At 38.8% G+C, this 16,948-nt stretch overlaps 1 protein-coding gene across 2 annotated transcripts in view; it reads left to right on the top strand.

Annotated features, from left to right (window-relative positions):
* PCGF6 (polycomb group ring finger 6) overlaps positions 1-12,777 on the top strand; it is a 37,200-nt gene extending 24,423 nt beyond the window's left edge. The window contains exons 9-10 of one of the 2 annotated variants that reach the window (XM_045040631.1): positions 1,897-1,979; positions 11,550-12,777. In XM_045040631.1, the coding sequence (XP_044896566.1) occupies positions 1,897-1,941 (45 nt within the window). In that variant the 3' untranslated portion in view covers positions 1,942-1,979; positions 11,550-12,777. Of the gene's footprint in view, positions 1-1,892; positions 1,980-11,549 lie in introns of both variants that reach the window. The other variant, XM_023240883.2, reaches the window with a different exon arrangement.
* The last annotated feature ends 4,171 nt before the right edge of the window (positions 12,778-16,948 follow it).

Below are 16,948 nucleotides of genomic sequence, written 5' to 3'. Positions count from 1 at the left end.
AACTTCTGGGGGTTAAGATTAAGTTGAAAAGAAAAATACAGTAACCAGACCATAAATGTATACCATGGGGAGAAGCCCATGAAGAGTGATGGTCTCTGGATTGCTGAATACTTAATCAAAACATGATGATAGTTTCCAAATTCTTTAGTTTTTCATGGATCTGAGGTCTGTGCACAAAATATTCTATCATAGCTTTCAAATCATCTTGCAAACAAGGCTTGCTCTGCCAATGTTGAAACTAGTGGGTGTGAGACACAAAAGCTGGTACTAATTGGGGGCACCTCGCTGGCTCAGTCAGTGGAGCATGTGACCCTTGATCTCGGGGTCGCGGGTTCGAGCCCCACATTGGGTGTAGAGATTACTTTTTAAAAATCTTTTTTTTTTTAAAGTTGGTACTAATTGGAGTTTGTGCCTTAAGATCTAGCATGTGTGTTGACAAACTGGCCCATAGGCTAGATCTAGCCTGCCATCTGTTTTTATAAATAAAATTTCATTGGAACGCAGCCATACTAAGGCTGTTTTCATGCTATTGTGGCAGATTTGAGAAGCTATGACAGAGATCCTAGGGCCTACAAAGCCTAATATATTTAGCGTCTACCCCTTTATAGAACAAGTTTGCTAACCCCTGATGTACACTTAGGCTTTGGAGAAAGATAGACCTGGGGACAGACCTGGGTTTAGATCTGGACTTTACTAGTTACTAGCTTTGCGACTTTAGGAAAGTTAAATGTCTTTACCTCTTAGTATTTTTATCTGTAAATTGGGCATTATGATACCTAGCTCACAAGAATGTGAAGATTATATACATAGTATAACATATGGTATACATAGTGGCTTCTCAGTGAAATTCAACTGCTTGTATGATTCTTCCCCACCTATGCTGAAGCTTTCAAGGAGATTAATAACGTTGGCATTGGACAGGAATTTTAGAGTAAACAGAATTTGAAAGTAGGAAGATCTGGTTAGAAGGGGATTTCAGCTGTAAGCCCAGGGGTAGCTGCTGAAAGGATGATAGAAACACTGAGAGGTGTTATGAAGGAAGAAGCCGCAGGACTTTTTAACTGTTTGCGTATGAGAAGAAAGGGAAAGGAGAACTAAGAGTCAGAGGTGATATTCTATTCTGGGTTAGAGGACAAGAAGAACTGTCACACCATAAACTAAACAGTGACGTTAGGAGATGTAGTCAATGAAGGGATCTATATGAATAAGACCTCAAGAACCTGACCCCATTGTAAGGCAATGGGAAAGGAGCACTCCTTGAGAGACAAAGAAAGATTGAAGATTTGCATTTCTGTCTTAGCAAGTAAGTATACTGGAATCTTACTACCTTGTAGTATGTCACTGAATGTCATTCTTTCTAGAGCATTCACCGTAAAAGATTTATCTTAGAGCTTTGACTTCCCAAAGAACTAAAAAATCTTAAGATGTTCCATTTATAAAACAGCTCCCTTAGTGTGCACTTGATGTCACTGTTAGACTCTTCATTGTTGGAAAGTGAGATAGTCCTTGTAAGAGAATTATTCAAGTAACTAAAAGCCTTTTTAAGTATTACATACCCTTTTAACAATTTTATCATGGAACTTAAAAAAATGTACCTTCCCGTGCTGCCTTATGCTGAATATATCAAATGTGATTTTATTTATTCTCAGAGATTCAAGGGAACATTTTGAGTGCCTGCTGTACTATACTATTATCCTGCTATGTCTTCTAATACCCCTTCCATTTTACTTTATTTTTATAGCAAGTTTTTAAAATATGTCTTGAGAGTGTTTAATCTGTCCAAAATAAAATAGCAAAGTCTAGTTTGGAAATAATTATGTAGGTTTTTCTTAATTTTTTTCATATGGTTTTTTGAAGCAGGAAAGCAATCTGATACTCTTATTTGCCCATAGGTAGATATCATCTGTGGCGATCACTTGTTGGAGCAGTATCAGACTCTAAGGGAGATCCGACGTGCGATTGGTGATGCAGCAATGCAGGTGGGTCCGAGACTTTATTGTACTTCTGCCTGACAGGCACGTTGTTTAATGAAAGAAATGTTATCAACGGTTTTAATAAAGATTCCATAATTTTCTTTTTTTTTTTTTAAGTTTATTTATTTTGAGAGAGAGAGTACAGGAGGGGAAGGGGCAGAGAGAGAGAGCGAGAGACAGACCTGAGCCAAAATCAAGAGTCAGATGCTTGACCGACTGAGCCACTCAGACACCCCTCGGTTTGTTTGATTATAGCCATCCTATTGGGTGTGCAGTGGCATCTCGTAGTGGTTTTGATTTTATTTCCCTGATGACTAATCATGTTGAGGATCTTTTCGTGTGTTTACTGGCCATTTGTATATCGTTGGAGAAATTTCTATTTAGATCCTTTGCCCATTTTTAAATTTTTTTTTTTTAACGTTTATTTATTTTTGAGACAGAGAGAGACAGAGCATGAACGGGGGAGGGTCAGAGAGAGAGGGAGACACAGAATCTGAAACAGGCTCCAGACTCTGAGCTGTCAGCACAGAGCCTGACACGGGGCTTGAACTCACGGACCGTGAGATCATGACCTGAGCCGAAGTTGGACGCTCAACCGACTGAGCCAGCCAGGTGCCCCCTTTTGCCCATTTTTAAAAATTGGGGATTTTTATTATTGAGTTATAAGAGTTTTTCATATCTTCTGTATACTCATCCACTATCAGATATCTGATTTGTAAAAATTTTCTGCCATTCAGTGGGTTGTCTTTTCATTTTCTTTGTGATGACCTTTGAAACACAAAGTTTTTATAATGAAGTGCATTTTATCTGGTTTTCCTTTTGCTCCTTCTGGTTTTGTTTTGTTTTGGTTTGGTTTTTTGTTTTTGTTTTTGAGTTTATTTATGTATTTATTATTTATTTTGAGAGAGAGAGCGCACGCACGCACAAGTATATGTGAACAAGGGAGGAGCAGAGAGAGAGAAGAGAGAGAATCCCAAGCATGCTCTGCCCTGTCAGCACAGAGCCCGACACAGGGCTTGGACTCAGGAACCACGAGATCATGACCTGAGCTCAGATCAAGAGTCGGTCGTTTAACCAACTGAGCCACCCAGACACCCCTTGTTCCCTCTGTATTTGGTGTCATATCTGAGAAACCATTTCCTAATCCAGAATCATAAATATTTATACCTATGTTTACCATAGATTAATTTTGTTTATTCTGGAATGTCATGTAAGTGGAATCAAGTACTCTTTTGTGTCTGGCATCTTTCATCCCTCATGTTGAAATTTATCCATGTGGTTACATGTAGCAATAGTTTGTTTCTTTTCATTGCTGTATAGTATTTCATTGTATAACATGCCATATTTTATCCATTTTCCTATTCATGGACACTTGGGTTATTTCCTCTTTTTGGCTAATGCAAATAAAGTAGCAGGGCACCTGGTAGCTCAGTCGGTTGAGCGTACAACTTCAGCTCAGGTTATGATCTCGCAGTTTGTGACTTCGAGCTCCACATCTGGCTCACTGCTGTCAATGCAGAGCCTGTTTTGGATGTTGTGTCCCCTGTCTCTTCCCTTCCCCTGCTTGTACTGTCTCAAAAATAAATAAAACATTTTAATAAAAAAATACAAATAAAGTAGCTATGAACAGAAGTATACATTTTCTTCCTCCTCCTCCTCCTCATCTTTTTAAATCAGTTTTGCTTTCACTTACTTTGGACAACTAACTAGCAGTGGAATTGTTGGATCATAGGGAAGGTGTATGTTTTCTTCGATAGGAAACAAAGAATTGGTATATTTTGATATGATTTTTGTGACTGTACTTTACCACCAACCTGTAAAGAACTATGGCCGAAATTTCTGCAGCCTAATGACTGGTCTATTATGGAGAATTTTATTTATTTTTTGCATGGTTTTCTTTTTACCAATTTGCTACAGATTTCCTTGCACCCACCACTCAGATTTAATGAGGGTTGGTAACACTTTATTCTTTCAGATAGGAAGATGTAAAATTCACATCACTTTAAAAAGAAATTTGAAACGAAAGTGTTAATACTCAATAAAACTGAGTACTGGTTACAAAGGTGTTATATTAATCTTTGTACTCTGAAAAAAAATTTTTTTAATGTTTATTTATTTGAGAGAGAGAGAGAAACAGAGAACACAAGCAGGGGAGGGGTAGAGAGAGAGGGGGTCAGAAGATCCAAAGCAGGCTCCATGCCAACAGGAGTGAGCCCAGTGTGGGGCTCATACTCATAAACTGAGATCATGATCTGAGCTGAAGTGGATGCTCAGCCAACTGAGCCACCCAGCCACCTCTATACTTTGAAAATTTTTTAAACCTTTAGGAAAGTCACAGAAATAGCACAGTGAACATTCATCTATGCTTTACCTGGATTCACCAGTTTTTTGTTTTATTTTTTTTTGTTTATTTTTATTTTTTATTTAAAAAAAATTTTTTTAACGTTTATTTATTTTTGAGACAGAGAGAGACAGAGCATGAACAGGGGAGGGGCAGAGAGAGAGGGAGACACAGAATCTGAAACAGGCTCCAGGCTCTGAGCTGTCAGCACAGAGCCCGACGCGGGGCTCGAACCCACGGACCGTGAGATCATGACCTGAGCCGAAGTCGGATGCTTAACCAACCAAGCCACCCAGGCGCCCCGATTCTTATTTTATTTTTTTAACGTTTATTATTTATTTTTGAGAGACAGAGAGAGTGTGAGCAGGGGCGGGGCAGAGAGAGAGGGAGACACAGAATCCAAAGCAGGCTCCGGGCTCTGAGCTGTCAGCACAGAGCCTAACGTGGGGCTCAAATTCAGGAACTGTGAGATCGTGACCTGAGCTGGGGTTGGATGCTTAACCACATGAGCCACAGGTGCCCCCTTAAGTTTATTTATTTTGAGAGCAAGTGAGCAGGGGAGGGGCAGAGAGAGAGAGAATTCCATGCAGGCTCTGCACTGTCAGCGCAGAGCCCAAAAAGGGGCTCAATCTCCCGAACCCTGAGATCATGACCTGAGCTAAAATCAAGAGTCGGACACTTAACTGACTGAGCCACCCAGGCACCCCTGGATTCATCAGTTTTAACAGTTAGGATTCCATTGGAGAAATAGAACCCAAATGAATATTACAGAATTATACCTTAAACAACTGCAGGGGCCGGTGAAGAAGTGTATTGAAAGATAATGCCTATGGACCAGTAGTCATTGTAAATCAACAGGGCAGCAGTTGGAAGAAAAGACCGTCATGAGTGGGGAATAGTGAGAATAAATTGGAACCTGTAAGGAGAAACTGGAATGTGTGTCTCATCAGTTCCATCTTCAGTGACATGGGTGATCTGTAGACAAAGCTGGTGGTCTTTGGCCCAGAACTCAGAGAAGCTGAAGGTGGAGCTCTTGTGGGAGTAAGAGGAATTAGTGGCAGGCCTGGCTGCCTTCCTGTCCCTACAACATGAGCCAGCATACCAGCAACAATGTGTATAAGCTGAACGAGCATCGGGTGCTCTATGATGACCTGAGCATAATGGCTTCTGCCTCCTTCCACTTGGCACATCTTATCTTACACAAATCTCTATTGGCTAACCTAACAGGGAAGGGATTTGGGGAAATGTAGTTCCAGTTTGGCCAAGTTGACCTAGCAAAATGCAAAAGACTCACAATCTAAGTGTTGGTGTGGGTGTGGAGCAACTAGAATTTACGTGCGTGGTTAGTGGGGATGTGAACTGGTTCAGCCACTTTGGCGTTCTTTTGGTGGTACCTACTAAAGCCACGGATGTACACCCTATTCCCCAGCAATTCCATTCGCGAGTATAAACTCAATAGAAATGAATATTATGTCTACCACAAGACATGTACAAGGTAGTTGATAATAGTTTGATCATGATAGCCACAAACTGGAAGCAACCCATATGCCCAACAAAAAATGAGTAAAAAATTGTGACATATACATACAATTAAATACAACTACCATATACATCAACATGGATGAATCTCACAGACATGATAGTGAGCGAACTAAGTAGGGCCCAAAAGAATATACAGCTGATCAATGCAGATTTGCTTACTCACTAATATTTTATTGTAACCTCCAAATTAATGCTAATTGCCATTTCATGGTCATTCACAGTTTTTCATAACTTTTTAAATGGCATTTGGATTTCTTTTTTTTTTTTTTTTTTTTTTTTTTTTTTTTGAGAGAGAGAGAGAGAGAGAAAGCATGCTTGAGCAGAGGGCAGGCAGAGAGAGTGGGGGGGGATAAAGAGAATCCCAAGCAGGCCCCACACTCAGCGCAGAGCCTGATGTAGGGCTCAATCCCACAACCATGGGATCACGACTCTAAGCTGAAATCAAGAGTCAGACACTCAACTGACTGAGCCACCCAGGTGCCCCGGTATTTGGATTTTTTTAAAGAAATTACAAATTTTGTAATTTTGCTAATGAAACTTATATGTAATTGAGTATTAGAAAGATGCTCCAAGGTTAACTGTTCTTTACTGCAATATTATAGGTTGTAATTATCTTTTAGTTTTATAGGTATATTTAGTTGTGATAACAGTTTGTCAGAGTAACAAAAGTAATTAGCATACCATGATTGGGGACCATTCCTTTTTTTTAATGGCTGTCATTATTAACTTGAATTTTATATATGATTTACAAAGAAGAAAGAGGACTTTGTCACCTTTCTGTTTCTTTGAAAAACGTAGCTGGCTTTTCCTTGAGCAAGAAAAAGGACATGAAGTTGCATGAAATGTAATTATTTTTGCAACATAGCCAGCTTAGTGATAGAATGAAATGGTGTTAGGACTTGGTCTTGAAGTTATTTGGGTTGAAAAGTGAAAAGAAAAAGGGAAATCCATTGATAAGCCTGCCAGACTAATTAAGGAAAAACACATATATGATGTGAAATTGCTTAGAGTTCAGAAAAAGACAATACCACTAATAATTAACATTTCTTGAGCTAAGTAATCTCTATACCCATCGTGGGGCTCAAACCCACAACCCTAGGATCAAGAGTCACACTCCACTGACTGAGCCAACCAGGTGCCCCAGAACATGTGTTATCTTGTGTAAGCCTCACAACAACCTTAAAAGATAACAATTAATGGGGTGCTTGAGTGGCTCAGTTAGTTAGATGTCCAACTCTTGATTTTAGCTTAGGTCATGAGCTCACAGTTCCATGGGATCAAGCCTGGCGTAGGCTTCTGTGCTGATAGCAGAGCCTGCTTGGGATTCTCTCCTCTCTGTGCCCCTCTCCTGCTCATGCTTACTCTTTATCTCTCTCTCTGTCTCTCTCTTTCTCTCTCTCTCTCAAAATAAATAAGTAAACTTTAAAAAAGATAATAATTACTATCTCCTTTTATCTTTTTTAAAATGTTATTTTGAGATACTTTAAGACTTAGAGAAAAGTTACAAAATAGTATGAAAGTTCCTATGTAGATCTCACCCAGCATCCTTTAGTGTTAACGTCTTCCATGACCACAGTACAGTCATCAAAACTAAGATATTGACATTGTTACAATACTCTTAACAAAACTACAGACATTGGATTTTGTTACTTTTCCCATGGTTGTCCTTTCTCTGTCCTAGGATCCACATTGTATTTAGTCATCATGTCTCCTTGTCTTCTCCCAGTTCTCCAGTTCTTCCTTGTTTTCATGACTTTGATACTTTTGAAGAGTATTGGTCAGTGATTTTATAAACTGTCCTTCATTTGGGTTTGTCAGATGTTTTCTCATGACTAGATTGAGGTTATGCGTTTTTGGCACATCACATATAAGTGATATGCCATTCTCAGAGTATCATCAGGAGATATTTAATACTGGTAGGTTTTTCTCTTTGGAATTGATAATGTGGGGGGAGATACTTTGAAACTATGCAGTTATCCTGTTTCTCTTCAAATTTGGCCCTCTATTCTAACATCCATTGGTGGATCTTATAATTTAGAAAATTGATGTACAGAGGTTGCATACCTTGTCCAGGATCACTTGGCTAGTTAGTCATAGAATCAACAGTCAACTGTTGAAAATTTGAACTTAAATTAAGCTCAGGCTCTTAACAGAAGGGTAACCAAATACTTTTTCAGGTGATTATTCAATTTATTGTTAACACATTTTTAGAAATATAGTACCTTGCCAACTGTCTACATTTTAGTAACAGTTTAAAAGAATCTTCCTAAAATACAGAAACAAAATTATTTCTTCGATAACTAAAGCATACTTAGAGGTATAAACAAAGCCATTTCCTAAAAATTTTATAATGTTAAACTTCAAAAATCTTAGAAAATGATTATCTTTTAAAAAATTAAGCTTACTTGATTAGAAATGTAAGAAACTAGGAGTAAAATCCCAGTGGAGTAGGTAGAAAATATTACTTCAAAAAATATTTACTGGAGCACCTGGCTGCCTCAGTTGGTTAAGTGGCCAACTCTTGATCTCAGCTCAGGTCATGATCTCACAGGTCATGGGATCAAGCCCTGGTTAAGGCTCCGCACTGACAGCATGGAGCCTGCTTGGGATTCTCTCTCCTTCTCTCTCTGCCCCTCCCCTACATGTGGGTACTGTCTCTTAAAGAAATATTTTTTAAAACATACAGTAAAGCCTTAGTTTGCGCACATAGTTCATTTCGAAACATCCTTGTAATCCAAAGCACTTGTATAAAACGAATTTCCCCATAAGAAATAATGGAAACTCAGATGATTCATTCCACAACCCCAAAATATTCATACAGAATGATTACAATACTGTAATATAATATAAAATAATAAGGAAAACATAAAATATAAAGAAAAATCTGTACTTACCTTTGAAAACCTTTGTGGCTCGTGTGAGGGAGAGGAGAGAGGAGGGTTATTATGTAGGAAGACTTTCACTATCACTAATGGAACCACTGCTATCTTTTGACTCAATGGAATCTTTTTCTGCATGGGGGCCATTGTATATACTCACACAGATGTTGCCTATAGTACAGTATTAATGAACTCTTGTCATATACTGTATTTAATGTAACTGGCAATAAGGCAGCAGACGAAAGGGTCTATATCTGCAGTCAGCCTGACCTAGAATGAAGCAAAGTATTCCTAAGCTTACTCTTGTATGGACAAGCAAAGGACTGTCCATAGGTGCTTTGAAGTGACAAAAAATACACTAGTGCCAGTTGTGTGGGTACCTTCCAGTGTTCTGAAAAATCACTGATTTTTGCCAAACACCGTGGCCTAAGATCCGAGCATGGGAGATGATCACCCACAATCCCCCATAGAGAGAGAGAGAGAGAGAGAGAGAGTAGAACCATTGGCTCAGTTGTGATCTTGTGATGTTCAGCATCATGTACTACTCATATTGCAAGATACCACTCGTTTATCAAGTTAAAATTTATTAGAAATGTTTGCTTATCTTGCAGAACACAAAACAAGTTACTCACAATCCAAGGTTTTATTATATTTACAGAGCACTATTCTAGACACGTAGGGAGATTCAGAGATGAGCAAGTCCCTGAACTTAACCTATAATACAATTAAAGTCCTCATTGACAACAATGTAAGATTCATTGACTCTCAGGACCTCTCAGCTAAATGAATAATATACCTTCTGTGGGAAAGGGGAGGAGAATGGTAGGAGCTGAGATCTGGGCAGTCAGAATAAAACCATGTGCAGGACTTTATAGGCCATAGTATGAACTTTGGATTTTAATTGGGAAATTAATATGGGAAATTATTTTTGGAGAGATTTAAGCCAAGGACAGAAGTGACCTACTCTGACTTAAATTTTAGAAGACTCATTCTGTTTGGATAGTTCAAGAAGACCATGGATAGAGACATCTCTAACTACAAAATACAAATAATATTTATATCTATGTATATAGAATATAAATATAATAGACATAGAGACTTGAATTATAATTATTTCATTTCATAAAATGTGATTTTATACATACATTGAAGTTGTTTTGAGGTTTTAAAACCACTTGTAAGCTATTTTCAGTTTGACATCTCAGCATGTCATATTTTGCAAATGATGCTTTCATTTCTGAAACATGAATAACTATATGCAAAAAATTAACATGTAAAATGTAATTTGTATTCTTGTAAGAACATTGATAGAATCTGTTTGTGTTATAATATAAATTCATGTACTTAGATTAGGCTAATTAGTCTAGAATAGATCTGATGGTCCATGGGCCAAATATAGTATGAAATTGTGTTTTACATGGCTGTGTTGTAAATATTTTTGAGTTTAAATTCCTGTAGCTACACATCTGCTCTCTGGTTTACCAGTGGTCTCCACTTTCCCTATGGACTCACATGCCTAACTCACATATTCATCTATGTTACTTTCCTGGCCCTTGTAGGTAGGCCTTTGAATTTGTGAACCCTTTCCTAGAATTCTGGTGAGCTTTCACTAGAGTTGCCAGGAACAGAATCCAGATTGCAGTGAATTGTGTAATAAATGAGAGATGAGGAAGTAGAGCCGTGGAAAAGCTTAACAAAGAAGAGAGAAATAGCTAGAAGGTGATTGGAAATGCAAGGCGTGTATGTCACCATTCCCCCTCTGTGTTGCTCAGGGTCAGCCCATTGCTCATGGCATACTCCCCAACAAGTTACTTTTTAGCTAATTTTCCAGTTCATAGTAGGTTAGAAATAGCACTTTAGGGGCGCCTGGGTGGCTCAATTGGTTAAGTGTCCTGACTGCTAGCTCGGGTCACTGTCTCAGGTCATGATCTCTCTGCTGTCAGCACAGAGCCCGCCTAGGATCCTCTGTCTTCCTCTCTGCCCCCTCCCCTGCTCGCGCGCGCGCTCTCTCTCTCTCTCTCTCTTCTCTCTCTCTCTCTCGCTCTCTCGCTCAAAAATAAATTAACATTAAAGAAAGAAAGAAATAGCACCTTTAAAAGGTGGATTGCTTCCTGGATGCAGACTTGGTGAGAACACAAAGGATTAAAACCTGATTATCAAGAGACGAGACAGAAACCCAAAAAAGCAGATGAAAAGATTCAGAAACACAGTACCTGGAGTCATTTAGTGTAGGGTTAAGTTGCCCAGAGACCGAAGACATCACTGTGTTACAGAACAGTGTATTCAGTGTTCAGAATGATGACTCTAGACATCAAAGAAAGGTTAAACTGTGTTGTGAACAGTCTTTTAGGCACAGTTAAAATGTATAATGTATTAAACGGGTAAGAGTTCCACAGTTTTCTTAACAGTGAATGGTAGTGAGCTGCATTTATGTGGAAATAAATGTTTAATTTCTTCACAGATCCATGGTGTTTTATGATAATTGAGTCTTTTTTCAGGAAAGTAGTCCACGCAGAAGGAAAGGTGTATCTCTTTGAGTTCTTTTCAGAGAACTGTTTAGCCACAAACATCCCTGGCTAATTGTGCAGTTTCAGAATTACCTTTGAGAGTCATTTAAAAAGGCACAGTGGCAGGGAATATTTGGTGGTAAGGTGAATGAATAAGTAAGTCTATTTACTTGGACCCTTTATTTTCTTTAAATCAAAGAATTTCACATTAGTGTTGGGCTATGAAAAATAAACCGTATCTGACTTGACTTGATTGTTTGCATAACCGGTTTTCAAATAACTGCAAAACACTTTTTTTTCTTTTCAGGATGGTCTGCTGGTCCTCCATTATGGTCTTGTGGTTTCTCCTCTGAAAATTACTTGAAGATTCTAGCAGCATTAGGAGGAGGGAAACGAAATAATGAGGCTTCTGCAGGATTGCATTTCACCAAAGATTTCCACACAACATGTAATAGCTACCATTTTGTGCTGCTGGAGACATAACTTATCTATTTTCAGCACGTAGATTCATAACATTTATAAGTACAACTTGGAATGACGGAATGCATCTGTTTTACTAGAAACTATATATAAAAAGCATCCATAGCTCAGGGGGAAATTTTCAGAGCATTAAATTTTTAAATTCCTTGTGATCTCAAATACTTTGACATTGATTTTGCTTCCTAATCTTTGAGGTAAATCGGTTACTATTTTCTTCTTTGTTGAGCCATATCCCTTTCCCGTTGGCGGTTAGGATTCTGCTCTCTGGAATGGTATCCGTTGGGCAGTCATACTTTTGGAAAAGAAGGATGCTTTTGAACTGAAGATTCAAAGCCAGGCTTTGTTAAACTACAGAGTGTACCTCTTGGACAAAGACCAAAACTACTGGCCACTTTTGTATGTTGCCATCATATTTGGAACACGTGTCTTTCTTTTACCAGCAATACTACTACAGAGATGATATATACTTCTAAAAGGGATGAATTATCATTCTGTGTGAAGAGACTGTCTCCTGCAGGGTTTATGGCCTGTACTGTAAGCCTTCAGTGTAATAAAGACTCCTTTAACATATCTCAACAACAAGGGATGCCTCTTTGAAACATTCTCTTTATTATTTGAATGTTAGTTTGATTAGCATTCACTTTGAGTATGTAGTTTGGTTCTCAGTACCTTATAACACCACTGCTTCTCAAAGTAATAAATAAACGAGTGAATTTGCAAGTTTACAGAATACTTACTCACTGTTCCTCAGTAAGTCAGTTTAATGTTCATTGTCCCATTACTTTGTCACTGGGATAAAGAATACGGGTGTTTAAGAGTTTGCTCACGTGCAAAGATTTCAGTTTTAAATGTTATTTTGCCTAAAATTAGCATTGTGATACTTTCTAAAACAATATTTTGTAAACCCTATTTCACTGCAAAATTTCCAAGTCTGCGTATAGAAACAATTACAAATGAATGAGGTTTGGCGATTGTTTTGTAAAGAATTTGTGAATTGTGTATAAATCTCTTCTAACATTTAATAAAAATTTTTAATAAAAATTTATTTTAACCTATTTTGAAGTGTTCATATTTATTGTGGATTGAAACAAAAATAACCAAAATTCCTTACGAGATAAGGTATCCAAATTAGTTAAAATACCATCAAGTAGTTATTTTATAAACATCTTCATTGATTTTACTAGATGCTGTTATTTGACAGTGGACGGAATAGCAACTATGGAATTCATTGCCTCTTAAATGTTTCTTACCCAAATTACGTGCTATTTTTATTCTTGTCCCATGTTAACATATCTTTGTCAGGGATTCCCAAGACTACCTTCAGGTTTTGTTTTAAGTAGGCTCTGTGCCCAATTTGGGGCTTGAACTCACGACCCTGAGATTAAGAGTTGCATGCTCTCCTGACTGAGCCAGCCAGGCACCCCAAGACTGCCTTCAGGTTTAGCGGTTCACTAGAAGGACTCATTATACTTATGCTTGTAGTTTATTACAGTAAAAGGATACAGATTAAAATCTGCAAAGGGAAAGATGTATATTGCCAAGTCCAGGAGAAACCAGGCATAAGCTTTCGGTTGTCTTCCCACAGAGAATACGGGACAGTGTTTAATTCTTTCAGCAATGATACGTGACATATGAAAACTGTTGCCAGCCAGGGAAGCTCACCTGAACCTTAGTGTCCAGGGGATTTAATGGGAATGAGTCATGCAGGCAGCCAGTGCCCATATGATTGACTCAGCCATCAAGAGTTCAGCACCCACCCGCTGCTCAAACTGATACAGCATGTCCCAGGGTCCCAAGTATACAAAAACAGGCATTCACCAGGAGTCACATTGTTAGGCTAAACTCTCCCCCTGTGGCCCAAGGTCTTAGGCATACAAGGACAGGATATTCCAAGGGCTCAGTAACATAGGAAAATACTTATTTTAAAGCAGAATATTAAATGTAATTACTTGATAAAACACTTCTGCGATAAGCAAGTCAAAAGGTTATCGCTTTTTAGATATTGTGTGGACAAGATTAAAATGAAGAGTGATCTTCAAAGAACTCACAGCCTGACATACATCTCTCAGAATCTTAATAAAAAGCAGACACTGGTAAATACTATAAGAGTCACAAAGAGATCTATCCTTTGTATTTTTGCCTCCTCCTGGACTTGACCTCGAAGACTCCCAAAGGGGCACCCGGGTGGCTCAGTAGGTTGAGCATCCGACTTCAGGTCATGATCTCATGGTTTGTGGGTTTGAGCCCCACATCAGGCTCTGTGCTGACGGCTCAGAGCCTGGAGCCTGCTTTGGATTCTGTGTCTCCCTCTCTCTCTTGTCTCTTCCCCACTCGCACTCCATCTCTCTCTCTCAAAAATAAAAATAAATAAATAAAAGAATTCCAAAGAACTAGGTTATATCTGGTTATATCTATTTGGCTTATTGTTCCCACCAGGCAGTAAACCAAGTAATGAAGAACGCCGGGGGCACCTGAGTGGCTCAGTCAGTTAAGCATCTGACTTCAGTCATGAACTCAGTTTGTGAGTTCGAGCCCCGCATCGGACCCTGTGCTGACAGCTCAGAGCCTGGAGCCTGCTTCGTATTCTGTGTCTCATTCTCTTTCTGCCCCTCCCCCACTTGTGCTCTATCTCTCTCTGTCAAAGATAAATGTTAAAAAAAAAAAAAAAGTTGATTGATTGGCTTTCAAATCTCTACCCCTAAAATCAGTGTGATCTTCGGCTTCGTCAACAGAAATACAGTTTCAGATCAAGGGAGTTAATACTTCCAATGTCTGATTCATGTTGTACCAGTTCTGGGTAACATACCTAACTACTGAGAGATGGGAGGGTAATGGGATAGGGTATAAGACCCAGAACAAAAACGAGCAAAGGTTGAGCAGTTGCTTACAGTTAACTTGGAGAGGCAAAAACTTACGGCAGGACAATACAAGGTAGCTGTCTTCAAATAACCAGAGGGTCAAGGACTCGGATGTGGGAGAAGCACAAGCAAGAACAGACAAATGCCGACTTGTCTTGGGTTAGCCTGGCCGCCCCAGCAACAGCACGCCTTCAGTGATGATGAGATAAGATCAAAGAGTTTTCAAAAAGAATTTTTACTGTAAACAAAATTAAACAAGAGTATATGAAGTGCGGATTTCAGAACCCAGCTTCAGTGGCCTTATAAGAGTAAATTTGTTTGGCATAGCTGTTTGGCACACTTTGTTTTTACCTAAACCCTCTCGGAGGTGACACTAAGCAAAGTTGCCCAGAGGGACAGTTTGTGGTAGTTGTAGTTTGGCAGAATGTGTGCTTGGAGATTTCTCAGTTCCTCCCTTAGATCCGTCCCAATCTTTTCTCTCTAGTATGGGCCAAAGTCATTTTCTCTGACCTTGGGCTTCACTGAGCTTCCCCTCTGCTTCTACTGCATTGCCCTTGCCTGTTGATTCAGTGACATTCTTGTCTCTGACAGTTCCTTCTCTGGTCCCCAAGCTAACACAGTTCTATACATGCACACAATGAGTCTCCTACAGTGACTTTGAATTCTTGAAAGTAATACTACCGGGATGCCTGAGTAGCTCAGTCGGTTCAGCGTCTGACTTGGGCTCAGGTCATGATCTCATGGTTTGTAAGTTCAAGCCCCGGGTCAGCCTCTGTGCCGACAGCTCTAAGTGTATCCTCTGTGATTCGATCCTAGATGAGTATTCTTGTAGGATCACCGAGTTGTAATTGGTTTATCACATGTATGTGTGACTAAACTTATAAGTTTTTTTTTCTTTAAAATTCTAAGAGTTGCAACCTCTGTAGTGTGTTTTCTCATCTTGGAAACCCCTAGTAATAGAAAAGATTCGAGCAGATGCTGATTCTGAATGTTTGTCTCTGTTTTCTTCAGTAGATCCTGACCAAAGAGTAGGTCCTCATTTTTATCCCTTTTCAGTATGTTGTTCTGCAAATGAGTTTGATTATTGGCATCTCTTCAAAACTGCACTGATGAAATCTAAATTTTATCACCTATTGAGATTAATGGTCATTTCACAGATGAAATGCCATATCGATCTCCTGAAAGCATGCCAAATATTTACTTACATGGAATGGATATTATGGTTTGATCTTTACATTTTGATTCTGTTCTGATGATGTCTGTAGTTTTACAGAGGTTCTAATTGTGGTAATATTTTCATATAAATGAGAACAGATTTTTTTTCTTTGAATGTTTTTAAGAAAATGTTTTCCCAAGAGAAAAGCTGGGTGAATGATATTTTAAATTAGAGATTGAAGATGGCAAAAGTTTCCAGGACAGATTTTTTTTATCTAAAAAAAGACATAGAGGCAGTATTGCATAATGGTTAAGGACATGAATTTTCAAGCCAGACTGCATAGCTTTGATTCCCAGATTTGCTTCCTGCAAGGCATATGGTCTTGGACATGTTATATGACTTCTCTGATCTGTAAATAGGGACAAAGGAACCTAACTCAAAGAGATGTTATGAGAATATTAATATGAGAATATGGGAAGTATTCAGAACCTTAGCTGGCATATAGTCTACTATCAAATTCAAATATGGTCCCTATGTAGTCACTTCTTAGATTACTTTGCTGCATTAGTTCCTTTCTAATGAGTGGTGGGGTCCGCTAATATTCAAAGACTGATGTTGAAACGTTTGTTATTTTTCCTGTCTTCTTTCTGATATATTTTCTCTACTCACCTCCTTCTATGGATAACCAGGCGAGGGACAGGGACACAGCCTCTAACGTCAGACCTGGATTCTGCTTTCACTCTAATTCTAGTCTTAGCTCTGCTGCTTATACTTTGCAGACTAGATTAGTCCTTAGACAATTTCAGTTGCCAGGAGTTCCTTTTACTGAGCTCAGTCTGGCTTGAGGTAAAGACAAAAGATTTGTCTAGCCCTGAAGGACATCAGGAACTCCATATGTCATTTATGAATCTTTATGCCAGGAAATCATGGGAAATGGAAGTTACACTTCTCATTTATTCATATTTATGGCATAATAAGTAAACCTAAGTGAGTTATTTTTTTTTTTAAGTAGGCTCCATGCCCAATGTGGAGCTTGAACTCACGATCCTGAGACTGGGAGTCACTTGCTTTCCTGACTGAGCCAGCCAACAACCCCTTATTTGTTTTAGTAAGCACCTCTAGGGGCACCTGGCTTGCTAGGTTAGTAGAGTGTTCAACTCTTGATCTTGGAGTCTTGAGTTTGAGCACCACGTCGGGCATAGAAATTACGAA

Source organism: Felis catus, chromosome D2 (assembly GCF_018350175.1).
Source record: "Felis catus isolate Fca126 chromosome D2, F.catus_Fca126_mat1.0, whole genome shotgun sequence".
NCBI classification, from domain to species: domain Eukaryota; kingdom Metazoa; phylum Chordata; class Mammalia; order Carnivora; family Felidae; genus Felis; species Felis catus.
Note: the sequence above shows the minus strand (reverse complement) of the source record. Positions and strands in the feature narration are given on the sequence as shown.